We start from the raw sequence: 20,770 nt of genomic DNA on the forward strand, positions 1-20,770 counted from the left end.
GTCTTCAGAAGTCTTAGGGACCCGGCGGTGGAGTCTGCACCCATCATTCCATACACTATCTATAGGTGTTAATACCCCTTTAAAATCAGCACCTCAGTCACTAACGCAGGAGCACGACTAGTGTGCACACAACCTAACGGGATTATCTACACTGGATACACTGTAACAACCCCTCAGCTGCAAAAGCACATTCGGTAGCGGTCACCCGATACAAGGACCACACACGTTATCAGCTTAGAAGAAAATGAAACTTTTCAACGTCAAATAAATGGAGGAAAACCCCGGGAAGCAGCCGGCGCCTCCCGCCCCCGGTGTCCGCCCTCCTGATAACGGGGTAATAACCTGACAGGAGGGCAGACCGGAAGTACACGGAGCCCCGCAGACAGACTGGTCATGTGACACAGTAAGGGGGCGTGTCCGCTACATGATAGTGGTTACCCCGCCCTCAGCGCCAACCACGAAGGCCAGCCAATAGGAATCCAGGTTGGACCGCGCAGAATTCTGGGTAGTGTTCCTAGCAACGGTTGCTAGGGAGCTCGCACCTGTCCGAGAAGTGCCCGGGAACATGGTGAAGCAAACTATACAGATCTATGCCCGGGTGAAGCCAAGCAGAAGGCCGCACGGGGTGAGAGCAAAGGGGGCGGGTGGGGGTGGAGGGGACCCCCAAAGTATGAGTCCTATTTGTACCTTTGTACTGATAACATGGACTCCTCATAGTAGTCACTGACAACTGAAAAGACACTGACGACCCTGTGCCGTACACTGGGGTATCTCTGACTACTCTGCGCCGTACACTGAGGTATCTCTGACGACTCTGTGCCGTACACTGAGGTATCTCTGACTACTCTGTGCCGTACACTGGGGTATCTCTGACTACTCTGCGCCGTACACTGAGGTATCTCTGACTACTCTGCGCCGTACACTGAGGTATCTCTGACTACTCTGTGCCGTACACTGAGGTATCTCTGACTACTCTGTGCCGTACACTGAGGTATCTCTGACTACTCTGCGCCGTACACTGAGGTATCTCTGACTACTCTGTGCCGTACACTGAGGTATCTCTGACTACTCTGCGCCGTACACTGAGATATCTCTGACTACTCTGTGCCGTACACTGAGGTATCTCTGACTACTCTGCGCCGTACACTGAGGTATCTCTGACTACTCTGTGCCGTACACTGAGGTATCTCTGACTACTCTGTGCCGTACACTGAGGTATCTCTGACTACTCTGTGCCGTACACTGAGGTATCTCTGACGACTCTGTGCCGTACACTGAGGTATCTCTGACTACTCTGTGCCGTACACTGAGGTATCTCTGACTACTCTGTGCCGTACACTGAGGTATCTCTGACTACTCTGTGCCGTACACTGAGGTATCTCTGACGACTCTGCGCCGTACACTGAGATATCTCTGACTACTCTGCGCCGTACACTGAGATATCTCTGACTACTCTGCGCCGTACACTGAGATATCTCTGACGACTCTGCGCCGTACACTGAGATATCTCTGACTACTCTGCGCCGTACACTGAGATATCTCTGACTACTCTGCGCCGTACACTGAGATATCTCTGACTACTCTGCGCCGTACACTGAGATATCTCTGACTACTCTGTGCCGTACACTGGGGTATCACTGACTACTCTGTGCCGTACACTGAGGTATCTCTGACGACTCTGTGCCGTACACTGAGGTATCTCTGACTACTCTGTGCCGTACACTGAGATATCTCTGACTACTCTGTGCCGTACACTGAGATATCTCTGACTACTCTGTGCCGTACACTGAGATATCTCTGACTACTCTGTGCCGTACACTGAGATATCTCTGACTACTCTGTGCCGTACACTGAGGTATCTCTGACGACTCTACGCCGTACACTGAGGTATCTCTGACTACTCTGTGCCGTACACTGAGATATCTCTGACTACTCTGTGCCGTACACTGAGGTATCTCTGACGACTCTACGCCGTACACTGAGGTATCTCTGACTACTCTGCGCCGTACACTGAGATATCTCTGACGACTCTGTGCCGTACACTGAGGTATCTCTGACTACTCTGTGCCGTACACTGAGATATCTCTGACTACTCTGTGCCGTACACTGGGGTATCACTGACTACTCTGTGCCGTACACTGAGGTATCTCTGACGACTCTGTGCCGTACACTGAGGTATCTCTGACGACTCTGTGCCGTACACTGAGGTATCTCTGACTACTCTGTGCCGTCACTGAGGTATCTCTGACGACTCTGTGCCGTACACTGGGGTATCTCTGACTACTCTGTGCCGTACACTGAGGTATCTCTGACTACTCTGTGCCGTACACTGTTGTATTATAGGGCTCTCCTCCGGAATGCTACAGTATAGGGCTATCCTCCGGTATGTTACAGTATAGGGGTACCCTCCGGTATGTTACAGTATAGGGCTCTCCTCCGGTATGTTACAGTATAGGGCTCTCCTCCGGAATGCTACAGTATAGGGCTATCCTCCGGTATGTTACAGTATAGGGGTACCCTCCGGTATGTTACAGTATAGGGCTACCCTCCGGTATGTTACAGTATAGGGCTACCCTCCGGTATGTTACAGTATAGGGCTCTCCTCCGGTATGTTACAGTATAGGGCTACCCTCCGGTATGTTACAGTATAGGGCTATTCTCCGGTATGTTACAGTATAGGGGTACCCTCCGGTATGTTACAGTATAGGGCTCTCCTCCGGTATGTTACAGTATAGGGCTACCCTCCGGTATGTTACAGTATAGGGCTCTCCTCCGGTATGTTACAGTATAGGGCTCTCCTCCGGTATGTTACAGTATAGGACTCTCCTCCGGTATATTACAGTATAGGGCTATCCTCCGGTATGTTACAGTATAGGGCTCTCCTCCGGTATGTTACAGTATAGGGCTCTCCTCCGGTATGTTACAGTATAGGGGTACCCTCCGGTATGTTACAGTATAGGGCTCTCCTCCGGTATGTTACAGTATAGGGCTCTCCTCCGGTATATTACAGTATAGGGCTATCCTCCGGTATGTTACAGTATAGGGCTCTCCTCCGGTATGTTACAGTATAGGGCTACCCTCCGGTATGTTACAGTATAGGGCTACCCTCCGGTATGTTACAGTATAGGGCTACCCTCCGGTATGTTACAGTATAGGGCTACCCTCCGGTATGTTACAGTATAGGGCTACCCTCCGGTATGTTACAGTATAGGGCTACCCTCCGGTATGTTACAGTATAGGGGTACCCTCCGGTATGTTACAGTATAGGGCTCTCCTCCGGTATGTTACAGTATAGGGCTCTCCTCCGGTATGTTACAGTATAGGGCTATCCTCCGGTATGTTACATTATAGGGCTATCCTCCGGTATGTTACAGTATAGGGCTACCCTCCGGTATGTTACAGTATAGGGCTACCCTCCGGTATGTTACAGTATAGGGCTATTCTCCGGTATGTTACAGTATAGGGCTCTCCTCCGCTATGTTACAGTATAGGGCTACCCTCCGGTATGTTACAGTATAGGGCTACCCTCCGGTATGTTACAGTATAGGGCTACCCTCCGGTATGTTACAGTATAGGGCTATCCTCCGGTATGTTACAGTATAGGGCTACCCTCCGGTATGTTACAGTATAGGGCTACCCTCCGGTATGTTACAGTATAGGGCTCTCCTCCGGTATGTTACAGTATAGGGCTCTCCTCCGGTATGTTACAGTATCGGGCTCTCCTCCGGTATGTTACAGTATAGGGCTCTCCTCCGGTATGTTACAGTATAGGGCTATCCTCCGGTATGTTACAGTATAGGACTCTCCTCCGGTATATTACAGTATAGGGCTATCCTCCGGTATGTTACAGTATAGGGCTATCCTCCGGTATGTTACAGTATAGGGCTCTCCTCCGGTATGTTACAGTATAGGGCTCTCCTCCGGTATATTACAGTATAGGGCTATCCTCCGGTATGTTACAGTATAGGGCTACCCTCCGGTATGTTACAGTATAGGGCTCTCCTCCGGTATGTTACAGTATAGGGCTCTCCTCCGGTATGTTACAGTATAGGGCTCTCCTCCGGTATGTTACAGTATAGGGCTCTCCTCCGGTATGTTACAGTATCGGGCTCTCCTCCGGTATGTTACAGTATAGGGCTCTCCTCCGGTATGTTACAGTATAGGGCTACCCTCCGGTATGTTACAGTATAGGGCTCTCCTCCGGTATGTTACAGTATAGGGCTATCCTCCGGTATGTTACAGTATAGGGCTATCCTCCGGTATGTTACAGTATAGGGCTATCCTCCGGTATGTTACAGTATAGGGCTATCCTCCGGTATGTTACAGTATAGGGCTCTCCTCCGGTATGTTACAGTATAGGGCTATCCTCCGGTATGTTACAGTATAGGGCTATCCTCCGGTATGTTACAGTATAGGGCTATCCTCCGGTATGTTACAGTATAGGGCTATCCTCCGGTATGTTACAGTATCGGGCTCTCCTCCGGTATGTTACAGTATAGGGCTACCCTCCGGTATGTTACAGTATAGGGCTACCCTCCGGTATGTTACAGTATAGGGCTACCCTCCGGTATGTTACAGTATAGGGCTACCCTCCGGTATGTTACAGTATAGGGCTACCCTCCGGTATGTTACAGTATAGGGCTACCCTCCGGTATGTTACAGTATAGGGCTACCCTCCGGTATGTTACAGTATAGGGCTACCCTCCGGTATGTTACAGTATAGGGCTACCCTCCGGTATGTTACAGTATAGGGCTACCCTCCGGTATGTTACAGTATAGGGCTACCCTCCGGTATGTTACAGTATAGGGCTACCCTCCGGTATGTTACAGTATAGGGCTACCCTCCGGTATGTTACAGTATAGGGCTACCCTCCGGTATGTTACAGTATAGGGCTATCCTCCGCTATGTTACAGTATAGGGCTATCCTCCGCTATGTTACAGTATAGGGCTACCCTCCGGTATGTTACAGTATAGGGCTACCCTCCGGTATGTTACAGTATAGGGCTACCCTCCGGTATGTTACAGTATAGGGGTACCCTCCGGTATGTTACAGTATAGGGGTACCCTCCGGTATGTTACAGTATAGGGCTCTCCTCCGGTATGTTACAGTATAGGGCTCTCCTCCGGTATGTTACAGTATAGGGCTCTCCTCCGGTATGTTACAGTATAGGGCTACCCTCCGGTATGTTACAGTATAGGGCTCTCCTCCGGTATGTTACAGTATAGGGCTATCCTCCGGTATGTTACAGTATAGGGGTACCCTCCGGTATGTTACAGTATAGGGGTACCCTCCGGTATGTTACAGTATAGGGGTACCCTCCGGTATGTTACAGTATAGGGCTCTCCTCCGGTATGTTACAGTATAGGGCTCTCCTCCGGTATGTTACAGTATAGGGCTATCCTCCGGTATGTTACAGTATAGGGGTACCCTCCGGTATGTTACAGTATAGGGCTCTCCTCCGGTATGTTACATTATAGGGCTATCCTCCGGTATGTTACAGTATAGGGCTACCCTCCGGTATGTTACAGTATAGGGCTACCCTCCGGTATGTTACAGTATAGGGCTATTCTCCGGTATGTTACAGTATAGGGCTCTCCTCCGGTATGTTACAGTATAGGGCTCTCCTCCGGTATGTTACAGTATAGGGCTCTCCTCCGGTATGTTACAGTATAGGGCTACCCTCCGGTATGTTACAGTATAGGGCTATTCTCCGGTATGTTACAGTATAGGGCTATTCTCCGGTATGTTACAGTATAGGACTCTCCTCCGGTATGTTACAGTATAGGGCTCTCCTCCGCTATGTTACAGTATAGGGCTCTCCTCCGCTATGTTACAGTATAGGGCTACCCTCCGGTATGTTACAGTATAGGGCTACCCTCCGGTATGTTACAGTATAGGGCTACCCTCCGGTATGTTACAGTATAGGGCTACCCTCCGGTATGTTACAGTATAGGGCTACCCTCCGGTATGTTACAGTATAGGGCTACCCTCCGGTATGTTACAGTATAGGGCTACCCTCCGGTATGTTACAGTATAGGGCTACCCTCCGGTATGTTACAGTATAGGGCTACCCTCCGGTATGTTACAGTATAGGGCTACCCTCCGGTATGTTACAGTATAGGGCTACCCTCCGGTATGTTACAGTATAGGGCTACCCTCCGGTATGTTACAGTATAGGGCTACCCTCCGGTATGTTACAGTATAGGGCTACCCTCCGGTATGTTACAGTATAGGGCTACCCTCCGGTATGTTACAGTATAGGGCTACCCTCCGGTATGTTACAGTATAGGGCTACCCTCCGGTATGTTACAGTATAGGGCTACCCTCCGGTATGTTACAGTATAGGGCTACCCTCCGGTATGTTACAGTATAGGGCTACCCTCCGGTATGTTACAGTATAGGGCTATTCTCCGGTATGTTACAGTATAGGGGTACCCTCCGGTATGTTACAGTATAGGGCTCTCCTCCGGTATGTTACAGTATAGGGCTACCCTCCGGTATGTTACAGTATAGGGCTCTCCTCCGGTATGTTACAGTATAGGGCTCTCCTCCGGTATGTTACAGTATAGGGCTACCCTCCGGTATGTTACAGTATAGGGCTACCCTCCGGTATGTTACAGTATAGGGCTCTCCTCCGGTATGTTACAGTATAGGGCTCTCCTCCGGTATATTACAGTATAGGGCTATCCTCCGGTATGTTACAGTATAGGGCTCTCCTCCGGTATGTTACAGTATAGGGCTCTCCTCCGGTATGTTACAGTATAGGGCTATCCTCCGGTATGTTACAGTATACGGCTCTCCTCCGGTATGTTACAGTATAGGGCTCTCCTCCGGTATGTTACAGTATAGGGCTACCCTCCGGTATGTTACAGTATAGGGCTCTCCTCCGGTATGTTACAGTATAGGGCTCTCCTCCGCTATGTTACAGTATAGGGCTCTCCTCCGCTATGTTACAGTATAGGGCTCTCCTCCGCTATGTTACAGTATAGGGCTCTCCTCCGCTATGTTACAGTATAGGGCTATCCTCCGGTATGTTACAGTATAGGGCTCTCCTCCGGTATGTTACAGTATAGGGCTCTCCTCCGGTATGTTACAGTATAGGGCTATCCTCCGGTATGTTACAGTATACGGCTCTCCTCCGGTATGTTACAGTATAGGGCTCTCCTCCGGTATGTTACAGTATAGGGCTACCCTCCGGTATGTTACAGTATAGGGCTCTCCTCCGGTATGTTACAGTATAGGGCTCTCCTCCGCTATGTTACAGTATAGGGCTCTCCTCCGCTATGTTACAGTATAGGGCTCTCCTCCGCTATGTTACAGTATAGGGCTCTCCTCCGCTATGTTACAGTATAGGGCTCTCCTCCGCTATGTTACAGTATAGGGCTCTCCTCCGCTATGTTACAGTATAGGGCTCTCCTCCGCTATGTTACAGTATAGGGCTCTCCTCCGCTATGTTACAGTATAGGGCTCTCCTCCGCTATGTTACAGTATAGGGCTCTCCTCCGGTATGTTACAGTATAGGGCTACCCTCCGGTATGTTACAGTATAGGGCTCTCCTCCGGTATGTTACAGTATAGGGCTACCCTCCGGTATGTTACAGTATAGGGCTCTCCTCCGGTATGTTACAGTATAGGGCTCTCCTCCGGTATGTTACAGTATAGGGCTCTCCTCCGGTATGTTACAGTATAGGGCTCTCCTCCGGTATGTTACAGTATAGGGCTACCCTCCGGTATGTTACAGTATAGGGCTCTCCTCCGGTATGTTACAGTATAGGGCTCTCCTCCGGTATGTTACAGTATAGGGCTCTCCTCCGGTATGTTACAGTATAGGTCTACCCTCCGGTATGTTACAGTATAGGGCTCTCCTCCGGTATGTTACAGTATAGGGCTACCCTCCGGTATGTTACAGTATAGGGCTACCCTCCGGTATGTTACAGTATAGGGCTACCCTCCGGTATGTTACAGTATAGGGCTACCCTCCGGTATGTTACAGTATAGGGCTACCCTCCGGTATGTTACAGTATAGGGCTACCCTCCGGTATGTTACAGTATAGGGCTACCCTCCGGTATGTTACATTATAGGGCTACCCTCCGGTATGTTACAGTATAGGGCTACCCTCCGGTATGTTACAGTATAGGGCTACCCTCCGGTATGTTACAGTATAGGGCTACCCTCCGGTATGTTACAGTATAGGGCTACCCTCCGGTATGTTACAGTATAGGGCTACCCTCCGGTATGTTACAGTATAGGGCTACCCTCCGGTATGTTACAGTATAGGGCTACCCTCCGGTATGTTACAGTATCGGGCTCTCCTCCGGTATGTTACAGTATAGGGCTATCCTCCGGTATGTTACAGTATAGGGCTACCCTCCGGTATGTTACAGTATAGGGCTACCCTCCGGTATGTTACAGTATAGGGCTACCCTCCGGTATGTTACAGTATAGGGCTACCCTCCGGTATGTTACAGTATAGGGCTACCCTCCGGTATGTTACAGTATAGGGCTACCCTCCGGTATGTTACAGTATAGGGCTACCCTCCATATATGTTACAGTATAGGGCTACCCTCCGGTATGTTACAGTATAGGGCTACCCTCCGGTATGTTACAGTATAGGGCTACCCTCCGGTATGTTACAGTATAGGGCTACCCTCCGGTATGTTACAGTATAGGGCTACCCTCCGGTATGTTACAGTATAGGGCTACCCTCCGGTATGTTACAGTATAGGGCTACCCTCCGGTATGTTACAGTATAGGGCTATCCTCCGCTATGTTACAGTATAGGGCTACCCTCCGGTATGTTACAGTATAGGGCTACCCTCCGGTATGTTACAGTATAGGGCTACCCTCCGGTATGTTACAGTATAGGGCTACCCTCCGGTATGTTACAGTATAGGGCTACCCTCCGGTATGTTACAGTATAGGGCTCTCCTCCGGTATGTTACAGTATAGGGCTCTCCTCCGGTATGTTACAGTATAGGGCTCTCCTCCGGTATGTAACAGTATAGGGCTCTCCTCCGGTATGTTACAGTATAGGGCTACCCTCCGGTATGTTACAGTATAGGGCTCTCCTCCGGTATGTTACAGTATAGGGCTATCCTCCGGTATGTTACAGTATAGGGGTACCCTCCGGTATGTTACAGTATAGGGGTACCCTCCGGTATGTTACAGTATAGGGGTACCCTCCGGTATGTTACAGTATAGGGGTACCCTCCGGTATGTTACAGTATAGGGCTCTCCTCCGGTATGTTACAGTATAGGGCTATCCTCCGGTATGTTACAGTATAGGGGTACCCTCCGGTATGTTACAGTATAGGGCTCTCCTCCGGTATGTTACATTATAGGGCTACCCTCCGGTATGTTACAGTATAGGGCTACCCTCCGGTATGTTACAGTATAGGGCTACCCTCCGGTATGTTACAGTATAGGGCTATTCTCCGGTATGTTACAGTATAGGGCTCTCCTCCGGTATGTTACAGTATAGGGCTCTCCTCCGGTATGTTACAGTATAGGGCTCTCCTCCGCTATGTTACAGTATAGGGCTACCCTCCGGTATGTTACAGTATAGGGCTACCCTCCGGTATGTTACAGTATAGGGCTACCCTCCGGTATGTTACAGTATAGGGCTACCCTCCGGTATGTTACAGTATAGGGCTACCCTCCGGTATGTTACAGTATAGGGCTCTCCTCCGGTATGTTACAGTATAGGGCTCTCCTCCGGTATGTTACAGTATAGGGCTACCCTCCGGTATGTTACAGTATAGGGCTCTCCTCCGCTATGTTACAGTATAGGGCTCTCCTCCGCTATGTTACAGTATAGGGCTACCCTCCGGTATGTTACAGTATAGGGCTACCCTCCGGTATGTTACAGTATAGGGCTACCCTCCGGTATGTTACAGTATAGGGCTACCCTCCGGTATGTTACCGTATAGGGCTACCCTCCGGTATGTTACAGTATAGGGCTACCCTCCGGTATGTTACAGTATAGGGCTACCCTCCGGTATGTTACAGTATAGGGCTACCCTCCGGTATGTTACAGTATAGGGCTACCCTCCGGTATGTTACAGTATAGGGCTACCCTCCGGTATGTTACAGTATAGGGCTACCCTCCGGTATGTTACAGTATAGGGCTACCCTCCGGTATGTTACAGTATAGGGCTACCCTCTGGTATGTTACAGTATAGGGCTACCCTCCGGTATGTTACAGTATAGGGCTACCCTCCGGTATGTTACAGTATAGGGCTACCCTCCGGTATGTTACAGTATAGGGCTACCCTCCGGTATGTTACAGTATAGGGCTACCCTCCGGTATGTTACAGTATAGGGCTATTCTCCGGTATGTTACAGTATAGGGGTACCCTCCGGTATGTTACAGTATAGGGCTCTCCTCCGGTATGTTACAGTATAGGGGTACCCTCCGGTATGTTACAGTATAGGGCTCTCCTCCGGTATGTTACAGTATAGGGCTATCCTCCGGTATGTTACAGTATAGGGCTCTCCTCCGGTATGTTACAGTATAGGGCTACCCTCCGGTATGTTACAGTATAGGGCTCTCCTCCGGTATGTTACAGTATAGGGCTCTCCTCCGGTATGTTACAGTATAGGGCTATCCTCCGGTATGTTACAGTATAGGGCTCTCCTCCGGTATGTTACAGTATAGGGCTATCCTCCGGTATGTTACAGTATAGGGCTCTCCTCCGGTATGTTACAGTATAGGGCTCTCCTCCGGTATGTTACAGTATAGGGCTATCCTCCGGTATGTTACAGTATAGGGCTCTCCTCCGGTATGTTACAGTATAGGGCTACCCTCCGGTATGTTACAGTATAGGGCTCTCCTCCGGTATGTTACAGTATAGGGCTATCCTCCGGTATGTTACAGTATAGGGCTATCCTCCGGTATGTTACAGTATAGGGCTATCCTCCGGTATGTTACAGTATAGGGCTATCCTCCGGTATGTTACAGTATCGGGCTCTCCTCCGGTATGTTACAGTATAGGGCTATCCTCCGGTATGTTACAGTATAGGGCTATCCTCCGGTATGTTACAGTATAGGGCTATCCTCCGGTATGTTACAGTATCGGGCTCTCCTCCGGTATGTTACAGTATCGGGCTCTCCTCCGGTATGTTACAGTATCGGGCTCTCCTCCGGTATGTTACAGTATAGGGCTACCCTCCGGTATGTTACAGTATAGGGCTACCCTCCGGTATGTTACAGTATAGGGCTACCCTCCGGTATGTTACAGTATAGGGCTACCCTCCGGTATGTTACAGTATAGGGCTCTCCTCCGGTATGTTACAGTATAGGGCTCTCCTCCGCTATGTTACAGTATAGGGCTCTCCTCCGCTATGTTACAGTATAGGGCTACCCTCCGGTATGTTACAGTATAGGGCTACCCTCCGGTATGTTACAGTATAGGGCTACCCTCCGGTATGTTACAGTATAGGGCTACCCTCCGGTATGTTACAGTATAGGGCTCTCCTCCGGTATGTTACAGTATAGGGCTACCCTCCGGTATGTTACAGTATAGGGCTACCCTCCGGTATGTTACAGTATAGGGCTACCCTCCGGTATGTTACAGTATAGGGCTACCCTCCGGTATGTTACAGTATAGGGCTACCCTCCGGTATGTTACAGTATAGGGCTACCCTCCGGTATGTTACAGTATAGGGCTACCCTCCGATATGTTACAGTATAGGGCTACCCTCCGGTATGTTACAGTATAGGGCTACCCTCCGGTATGTTACAGTATAGGGCTACCCTCCGGTATGTTACAGTATAGGGCTACCCTCCGGTATGTTACAGTATAGGGCTACCCTCCGGTATGTTACAGTATAGGGCTACCCTCCGGTATGTTACATTATAGGGCTATCCTCCGGTATGTTAGTGTATACATATTATACGGTATACTCGGTGCTGACCTCCTCTCTGTCTCCCTACAGATCTATTCCGTTAATAATGACGAGGCGTCTTCGTCCCTGGAGATCATCGTCCCTCGGGACCTGGCGGACGGATTTGTTAATAATAAGAGGGAGACGTACAAGTTCCGGTGCGTTCCGTTTCTGCGGAATTTTCAGTAAAATATTTGGAGGTTTTGGATGCATTTTTTATTAAAATATTTCCTGTTGGTCGCTGGAGTCACCAGGTTGTCTCAGGCTTCGGGGGCAGAACCTGGCTGCAGAGGGGTTAAATCATGGCTATCGATGGGTCAGGTGGGCGGCCGCGGTGCGGGCGACGCTGCCACAGGTGGGACCTTAGGTGACAGAAGGTTGTCCCAAGCAGATGACCCCCCCGGTGTTATGAGGTGTCCGTCTCTGCACCCCAGCAATGTGTTTAATTTCCTCGCTCTGCGCTCCCAGTAAACAGGAGGCGTCTTCGCGCCCGGCTCAGTGCGGGTCGGCCGCTCGCCACAAAATAAATTCCACCTTGTTACGTTTTTCACAGGATTTTTACTGCCCAGAACTAATCTCCGCCATCAATTTGCTGACAATAGTACAAGCCGGCGCTCGGGCAGAACACAGGGGCGCTTTGTCTCGTTCTGCACGCGGTTTTACGAGCGGTGGGGGGGGGGGGGCGGGGGGCTATGAATCGAGCTCTGTTTCACACCGAGGTGCTAAAAACTGCTAATTCTTGGATATTTTGCAGGTTTCAAGAGACGTTTGACCAAGAAACGAAGCAAGAAGCCGTATTCGAAAGCATCGCGAAACCAGTGGCAGAGAGGTAAGGTGTGACGGCGGTAACGGGGCGGAGGATCATTGCAAAGCCGTGCCACAGGCTGCCATACACACAGCTGTGGGCACTGCGCTGGGGTAATGACCGCTAGTCCGCCATGTGAGAATGGGGGCCATATACTGTCCCTTAGTGCAGTTCTATGTAATCAGTGGGTTAGTATGGGTTAATAAATCGCCTTCAGAAATACAGGTTGGCTCAAAACTTCCTGAGATCTAAGATGTTTCACAGCTGAGGGTTTGTTACTGTTGTATCCGGTCTATACAATATTCATAAGCAACTCTCTCTCCTATCTTGACGATTTGTTACAGTGTGTCAGTCTGGAGTCCAGTGGTCGGACCCCCCCGGGGATCAGCTAGTTATCCCCTATCCTGTGAACTTGGTACAACCCCTTTAAATGTCCCTTTGAATGAACCCATGGGTGACACAGCCCCACCCCCACCCCCAGCCATCATCACCCATACCTCCCATATATGGAAAATATATAAAAATATTCTAATAAGAAATATTTTAGTTGCATTTTATGAAAAAAAATTTAAATGTGAAAAACAGACTATTTTCCCACTTTTTTTGTTACAAAAAAAAATAAAAAAAAATACTTATATAAAAATAAAGCTCCGAGTGAAAAAATGCGCAAAAATTATTTACATACCCGAACAGGAAAAAAAAAGTTGTGGCTTTCAAAGAAGCATGTATTTAATAAAAACCGAAAACCTGCCGGGTCAGGAAGGGGGATAAATGCACCGGTATTAAACTGGTTAATAAAGATTTTTTTGTGACCCTTGAATTTGCAGCTCGCCCCCTTGGTTATGGCGACTTTGGGGTTTGTGATGCTTCTGATATCGCTCTGATCGCGGTGAGTGGTTTCCTAGTTGTCGGTATTTTTCTGTGGTCTGTGAAGTGCTGCTCGTATGAGGGGCGGTCGGTGCCTCTGTTCACCTTTTTGGGCACATCTTGGGGTGTGTTCACACTGTGCCAGGAGATATGCCGAGGCCCCGTTTACCTGACAGACGGCCAAAGAGTCTCCTTTTGTCCTTGTTCGGACCTTTTTATATGTCATGACACTTTTTTGCTGTATAGAATAGCATCCCCCATATGCTATATGAACATGGGAGTCTACAGACGACGGATGGCGCTTTGTACAGTGTCGCCTGTATGTGTACACCCGGAAATCCTCCCGATGTGTCGAGCTGCACCGCCACCCCAATACGAAAAAGATTAAACTGCATGACCTGAAACATGGACCCCGGGGCGGTGCGTAGGCTCCTGCCGGCATTGGACCCCGGAGCGGTGCGTAGGCTCCTGCCGGCATTGGACCCCGGGGCGGTGCGTAGGCTTCTGCCGGCATTGGACCCCGGAGCGGAGGGTAGGCTCCTGCCGGCATTGGACCCCGGGGCGGAGTGTGGGCTCCTGCCGGCATTGGACCCCGGGGCGGAGTGTGGGCTCCTGCCGGCATTGGACCCCGGGGCGGAGTGTGGGCTCCTGCCGGCATTGGACCCCGGAGCGGTGCGTAGGCTCCTGCCGGCATTGGACCCCGGAGCGGTGCGTAGGCTCCTGCCGGCATTGGACCCCGGGGCGGTGCGTAGGCTCCTGCCGGCATTGGACCCCGGAGCGGTGCGTAGGCTCCTGCCGGCATTGGACCCCGGGGCGGTGCGTAGGCTCCTGCCGGCATTGGACCCCGGAGCGGTGCGTAGGCTCCTGCCGGCATTGGACCCCGGAGCGGTGCGTAGGCTCCTGCCGGCATTGGACCCCGGAGCGGTGCGTAGGCTCCTGCCGGCATTGGACCCCGGAGCGGTGCGTAGGCTCCTGCCGGCATTGGACCCCGGAGCGGTGCGTAGGCTCCTGCCGGCATTGGACCCCGGAGCGGTGCGTAGGCTCCTGCCGGCATTGGACCCCGGAGCGGTGCGTAGGCTCCTGCCGGCATTGGACCGCGGAGCGTAGGGTCCGGAACAGTTTTAAATATCATGCATATCTCCCTGCCCTGCTCTTTTTGCAGACTGCATCCGGATTAGGACAGGAGAGTCCGCTGGGCGCGGCAGTGAGGAGTCTGGCATATTCATGATCTTGTGAATCGCTCCCTTTTTTCTATTGGTTGACCGCCCGCTGCAGATAAAATGAGGGCCCCCTGCAAAGCAGAACGCTCAGCAGAATTCATGCAGTGACCCAGGGTGAGATGTCTCTGCCCCCGCGAGTGACCGCTGGCGCTCAAAGTGGGTCTCGCACATCAGGTTTATGTCAGAGGCCCCCCCCCCCCCTTCCGTATCATCAGGTCGCTCTGTTTCATTAAAACAAGAACAAATCCATATTGTCAGATATCACAAGCCGTGGTGGCACGAGGCGAGTTTGCCCCCCTCCCTCCATCACAAGCTTTTCCTCGTAAGGCTGGTCCGCGGTGCCAACCAGGCCAGAGACGTGTTAATGGTGCGGCTGGATATTGGGAGTAGGAGGATCACTCCAGTCTTCTCGTCCAGTACGTGAATACTCAGGAAAAGAGGCAGATATGCTATGTAGCGTTACCGCATTCTTTCTGGAGATACATCTTTTATATTATTTTAATTAAAATAAAGATTGAAGATTTAACCCTCTGTGCTGGACGTCTACAAGAGGCAGAAAACAATCAAAGTGCAGCATCAAAGGCCTGACACCCGGGACAAGCACATGGAGCCTATCTGCCAACAACTGGGTCGTTCTTACATAGGCGCTGCCAGAAGAGCGCGGCGATGGCGCTCGGCTCCTGGGTGCAATCAATGAGGACACAGAGCGGGAGAAGCTGCGTCCTCTGACCCAGTGATATCATGTACAGGGTCCCATCCTCTGACTGGCACTTTTCAGTAACCACGTCACGTGGTCGCACGCAGGGATTTATTCTATATTCATCGCCCTGGTAAATTACGTATCTTGTGAAGCTTTGCTTTGGGTACAGGTAGATGCTGCATCATCCAGATATGGTGGGCAATCGCTGCACAATCTGGAAGGTGAAAACCTCCGTTTTACTTGCAGAATCGCGAAGCCATTGGACACTGACACCGCTGTCAAATCACAGGAAAGGGGGCGCGAATACTTTTTATGGGAATTAGCGATGGCTGCAGGTCACTTCACTTCTAGGGTCTCTAATGGTGTTTGGTTAAGCGCGGTCAAAAGCTTTTATGATCCATCTCGGACAGTTTTCAAGTATTGTGCAAGGCCCGGGGTTACTGTTGACAAGGCCGATGTTTTCCATAACAGAACATTGTTTTCTGTTCTTTGCGACTTGACACGGACACTTGGAACAAGGCGTGCGCCGAGAGGCCAGAGCCTAATCATCTGTGGGAGTAACGCCTCACACTCTGCAGCTGACGCTGGCCCCTGGAACTGACTGCCGGGAATCCTCATCATCCGGGGTCCCCTGATCTTCCTGATCTTCGGGGCTCAGCTCTGAGCTCGTCAGTGTACTCCACATGAGCGTGTTTGTAAGGACGCAGGGAATCCTCATCATCCGGGGTTCAGCTCTGCCCTCGTCAGTGTACTCCACATGAGCGTGTTTGTAAGGACGCAGGGAATCCTCATCATCCGGGGTCCCCTGCTCTTCTGGGGTTCAGCTCTGCCCTCGTCAGTGTACTCCACATGAGCGTGTTTGTAAGGACGCAGGGAATCCTCATCATCCGGGGTCCCCTGCTCTTCTGGGGTTCAGCTCTGCGCTCGTCAGTGTACTCCACATAAGCGTGTTTGTAAGGACGCAGGGAATCCTCATCATCCGGGGTCCCCTGCTCTTCTGGGGTTCAGCTCTGCCCTCGTCAGTGTACTTCACATAAGCGTGTTTGTAAGGACGCAGGGGATCCTCATCATCCGGGGTCCCCTGCTCTTCTGGGGTTCAGCTCTGCGCTCGTCAGTGTACTCCACATAAGCGTGTTTGTAAGGACGCAGGGAATCCTCATTATCCGGGGTCCCCTGCTCTTCTGGAGTTCGGCTCTGCGCTCGTCAGTGTACTCCACATGAGCGTGTTTGTAAGGACGCAGGGGATCCTCATCATCCGGGGTCCCCTGCTCTTCTGGGGTTCAGCTCTGCCCTCGTCAGTGTACTTCACATAAGCGTGTTTGTAAAGACGCAGGGAATCCTCATCATCCGGGGTCCCCTGCTCTTCTGGGGTTCAGCTCTGCGCTCGTCAGTGTACTCCACATAAGCGTGTTTGTAAGGACGCAGGGGATCCTCATCATCCGGGGTCCCCTGCTCTTCCTGATCTTCTGGGGTTCAGCTCTGCGCTCGTCAGTGTACTCCACATGAGCGTGTTTGTAAGGACGCAGGGGATCCTCATCATCCGGGGTCCCCTGCTCTTCCTGCTCTTCTGGAGTTCGCCTCTGCGCTCGTCAGTGTACTCCACATGAGCGTGTTTGTTAGGAAGCAGGGGATCCTCATCATCCGGGGTCCCCTGCTCTACTGGAGTTCGGGTCTGCGCTCGTCAGTGTACTCCACATGAGCGTATTTGTAAGGACGCAGGGGATCCTCATCATCCGGGGTCCCCTGCTCTTCCTGATCTTCTGGGGTTCAGCTCTGCGCTCGTCAGTGTACTCCACATGAGCGTGTTTGTTAGGAAGCAGGGGATCCTCATCATCCGGGGTCCCCTGCTCTTCTGGAGTTCGCCTCTGCGCTCGTCAGTGTACTCCACATGAGCGTGTTTGTAAGGATGCAGGCGATCCTCATCATCCGGGGTCCCCTGCTCTACTGGAGTTCGGGTCTGCGCTCGTCAGTGTACTCCACATGAGCGTGTTTGTAAGGACGCAGGGAATCCTCATCATCCGGGGTCCCCTGCTCTTCTGGGGTTCAGCTCTGCCCTCGTCAGTGTACTTCACATAAGCGTGTTTGTAAAGACGCAGGGAATCCTCATCATCCGGGGTCCCCTGCTCTTCTGGGGTTCAGCTCTGCGCTCGTCAGTGTACTCCACATAAGCGTGTTTGTAAGGACGCAGGGGATCCTCATCATCCGGGGTCCCCTGCTCTTCTGGGGTTCAGCTCTGCCCTCGTCAGTGTACTTCACATAAGCGTGTTTGTAAGGACGCAGGGGATCCTCATCATCCGGGGTCCCCTGCTCTTCTGGGGTTCAGCTCTGCGCTCGTCAGTGTACTCCACATAAGCGTGTTTGTAAGGACGCAGGGAATCCTCATCATCCGGGGTCCCCTGCTCTTCTGGAGTTCGGCTCTGCGCTCGTCAGTGTACTTCACATGAGCGTGTTTGTAAGGACGCAGGGGATCCTCATCATCCGGGGTCCCCTGCTCTTCTGGGGTTCGGCTCTGCCCTCGTCAGTGTACTTCACATAAGCGTGTTTGTAAGGACGCAGGGAATCCTCATCATCCGGGGTCCCCTGCTCTTCCTGATCTTCTGGGGTTCAGCTCTGCGCTCGTCAGTGTACTCCACATGAGCGTGTTTGTTAGGAAGCAGGGGATCCTCATCATCCGGGGTCCCCTGCTCTTCTGGAGTTCGCCTCTGCGCTCGTCAGTGTACTCCACATGAGCGTGTTTGTTAGGAAGCAGGGGATCCTCATCATCCGGGGTCCCCTGCTCTACTGGAGTTCGGGTCTGCGCTCGTCAGTGTACTCCACATGAGCGTATTTGTAAGGACGCAGGGGATCCTCATCATCCGGGGTCCCCTGCTCTTCCTGATCTTCTGGGGTTCAGCTCTGCGCTCGTCAGTGTACTCCACATGAGCGTGTTTGTTAGGAAGCAGGGGATCCTCATCATCCGGGGTCCCCTGCTCTTCTGGAGTTCGCCTCTGCGCTCGTCAGTGTACTCCACATGAGCGTGTTTGTTAGGAAGCAGGGGATCCTCATCATCCGGGGTCCCCTGCTCTTCTGGAGTTCGCCTCTGCGCTCGTCAGTGTACTCCACATGAGCGTGTTTGTAAGGATGCAGGCGATCCTCATCATCCGGGGTCCCCTGCTCTACTGGAGTTCGGGTCTGCGCTCGTCAGTGTACTCCACATGAGCGTGTTTGTAAGGACGCAGGGAATCCTCATCATCCGGGGTCCCCTGCTCTTCTGGGGTTCAGCTCTGCCCTCGTCAGTGTACTTCACATAAGCGTGTTTGTAAAGACGCAGGGAATCCTCATCATCCGGGGTCCCCTGCTCTTCTGGGGTTCAGCTCTGCGCTCGTCAGTGTACTCCACATAAGCGTGTTTGTAAGGACGCAGGGGATCCTCATCATCCGGGGTCCCCTGCTCTTCTGGGGTTCAGCTCTGCCCTCGTCAGTGTACTTCACATAAGCGTGTTTGTAAGGACGCAGGGGATCCTCATCATCCGGGGTCCCCTGCTCTTCTGGGGTTCAGCTCTGCGCTCGTCAGTGTACTCCACATAAGCGTGTTTGTAAGGACGCAGGGAATCCTCATCATCCGGGGTCCCCTGCTCTTCTGGAGTTCGGCTCTGCGCTCGTCAGTGTACTTCACATGAGCGTGTTTGTAAGGACGCAGGGGATCCTCATCATCCGGGGTCCCCTGCTCTTCTGGGGTTCGGCTCTGCCCTCGTCAGTGTACTTCACATAAGCGTGTTTGTAAGGACGCAGGGAATCCTCATCATCCGGGGTCCCCTGCTCTTCCTGATCTTCTGGGGTTCAGCTCTGCGCTCGTCAGTGTACTCCACATGAGCGTGTTTGTTAGGAAGCAGGGGATCCTTATCATCCGGGGTCCCCTGCTCTACTGGAGTTCGGGTCTGCGCTCGTCAGTGTACTCCACATGAGTGTATTTGTAAGGATGCAGGCGATCCTCATCATCCGGGGTCCCCTGCTCTACTGGAGTTCGGGTCTGCGCTCGTCAGTGTACTCCACATGAGCGTATTTGTAAGGATGCAGGGGATCCTCATCATCCGGGGTACCACGCGTACACAAAAAATTCATCTATATTGGAAATACACTGCATCTCACTGCAGGCCGTCACCACAACGCTGGGTTGCTGTCACCGGTCAGAATAGTTCCGCCGCTGAAATGTAGCCGTCCTGCTGTGAAATCTGCGACAAATCCACAACCTCATTGACACCTGAAAATCTGCAGGGTGTTCAGAAAAAGTAGAAAAAAGTCTGCAGTCTGATGACTGCACAAAATCCGCCGCAATTCCGTTTTTGGTGAATGCAGCCTGACGCTGAAACTTGTATTTTTCTTCCTTGCATCATTTCTGGCGTCTCCAAGCGGCTGAAGGTTTTAACCATTTTCGCCAGTCCTTGGGTTTGCGCAGTAGTATGTGACGGTCTTCGGTGTCCATCTCCCCGTGTGTCACATTGTGGGATCTTCCAGACGGCTGGTTCCTCTTGCTCTCACATCATGTGCGTCACTCTCGTCATTCCTTGTGCATTGTGCACACAGCTGTGTCATTGCACGCCGCAGCTGCTCTGTCATGTGCCGTCAGTACACAATGTCTCCGATCGCCTCAGTCTATTACTGCACCCGGATGAAGAGTCCTTATTTTAGTTAATTTCATCATATCCTATGTGTTAAAAAAAATAATGCTAAAATGGCAAAGGAGGAACTGGGCTCTTAAAGGAAAAGTCATGTCCGTAAAATTCTTAAAGGAACAATTTTGGCAAAACTAATGCAGGGACTGAGGTGCGTGTTCTTTAACTTTCTGCGTTAGGCTCCTCGCCTTCAGATCCTGCACCTTCAAGAGCCCCCCGTCTCCGTCTTCATCCGGCCGGCGATGGGGAGGATCACATTCATCAATCCAGTCAATGGCTGGCCACAAGCAGCACATCGCCACTGAAGCCAGTCATTGGCTGGAGCATTGCCCATGCGCCACCGGATGCAAGCAGTGCGGGGACTAGAAGATGGAGGGAGCGGCGCGGAGCAGGTAGGTATGAATCTTCTTTCAGGGGGCGTGCTGAACCCCTTTTAAGGAGTTATCCAATGTATAAAGGGAAGGGGTCCCGAGCCTCACCGTCCCGAGTCAGGCATGTGCGCTGCCATCTGACTGTCAGTCCCATAGAGTACAGCACTTGGCTATCTCACTCATGTGTGTCTATTGCTGCATTCAAGCTGGGGGGCTCAGGACCCCTTCCCTAGTGGTCGGTTGGGGTCCCGGCAGTCATGCATCCCT

The 20,770-nt window shown here is 51.6% G+C and overlaps 1 protein-coding gene across 3 annotated transcripts in view; it reads left to right on the forward strand.

Moving 5' to 3' along the window:
- Positions 1-520: 520 nt before the first annotated feature.
- The window catches only part of KIF6 (kinesin family member 6), a 180,154-nt gene continuing 159,904 nt past the window's right edge, over positions 521-20,770 (forward strand). For all 3 annotated transcript variants that reach the window (XM_040430763.1, XM_040430765.1, XM_040430764.1), the window contains exons 1-3: positions 521-625; positions 11,941-12,047; positions 12,644-12,718. In XM_040430763.1, coding sequence (XP_040286697.1) covers positions 566-625; positions 11,941-12,047; positions 12,644-12,718 — 242 coding nt within the window. In that variant the 5' untranslated portion in view covers positions 521-565. The remainder of the gene's footprint in view (positions 626-11,940; positions 12,048-12,643; positions 12,719-20,770) is intronic.

This window comes from Bufo bufo, chromosome 4 (genome assembly GCF_905171765.1).
Source record: "Bufo bufo chromosome 4, aBufBuf1.1, whole genome shotgun sequence".
Classification (NCBI taxonomy): domain Eukaryota; kingdom Metazoa; phylum Chordata; class Amphibia; order Anura; family Bufonidae; genus Bufo; species Bufo bufo.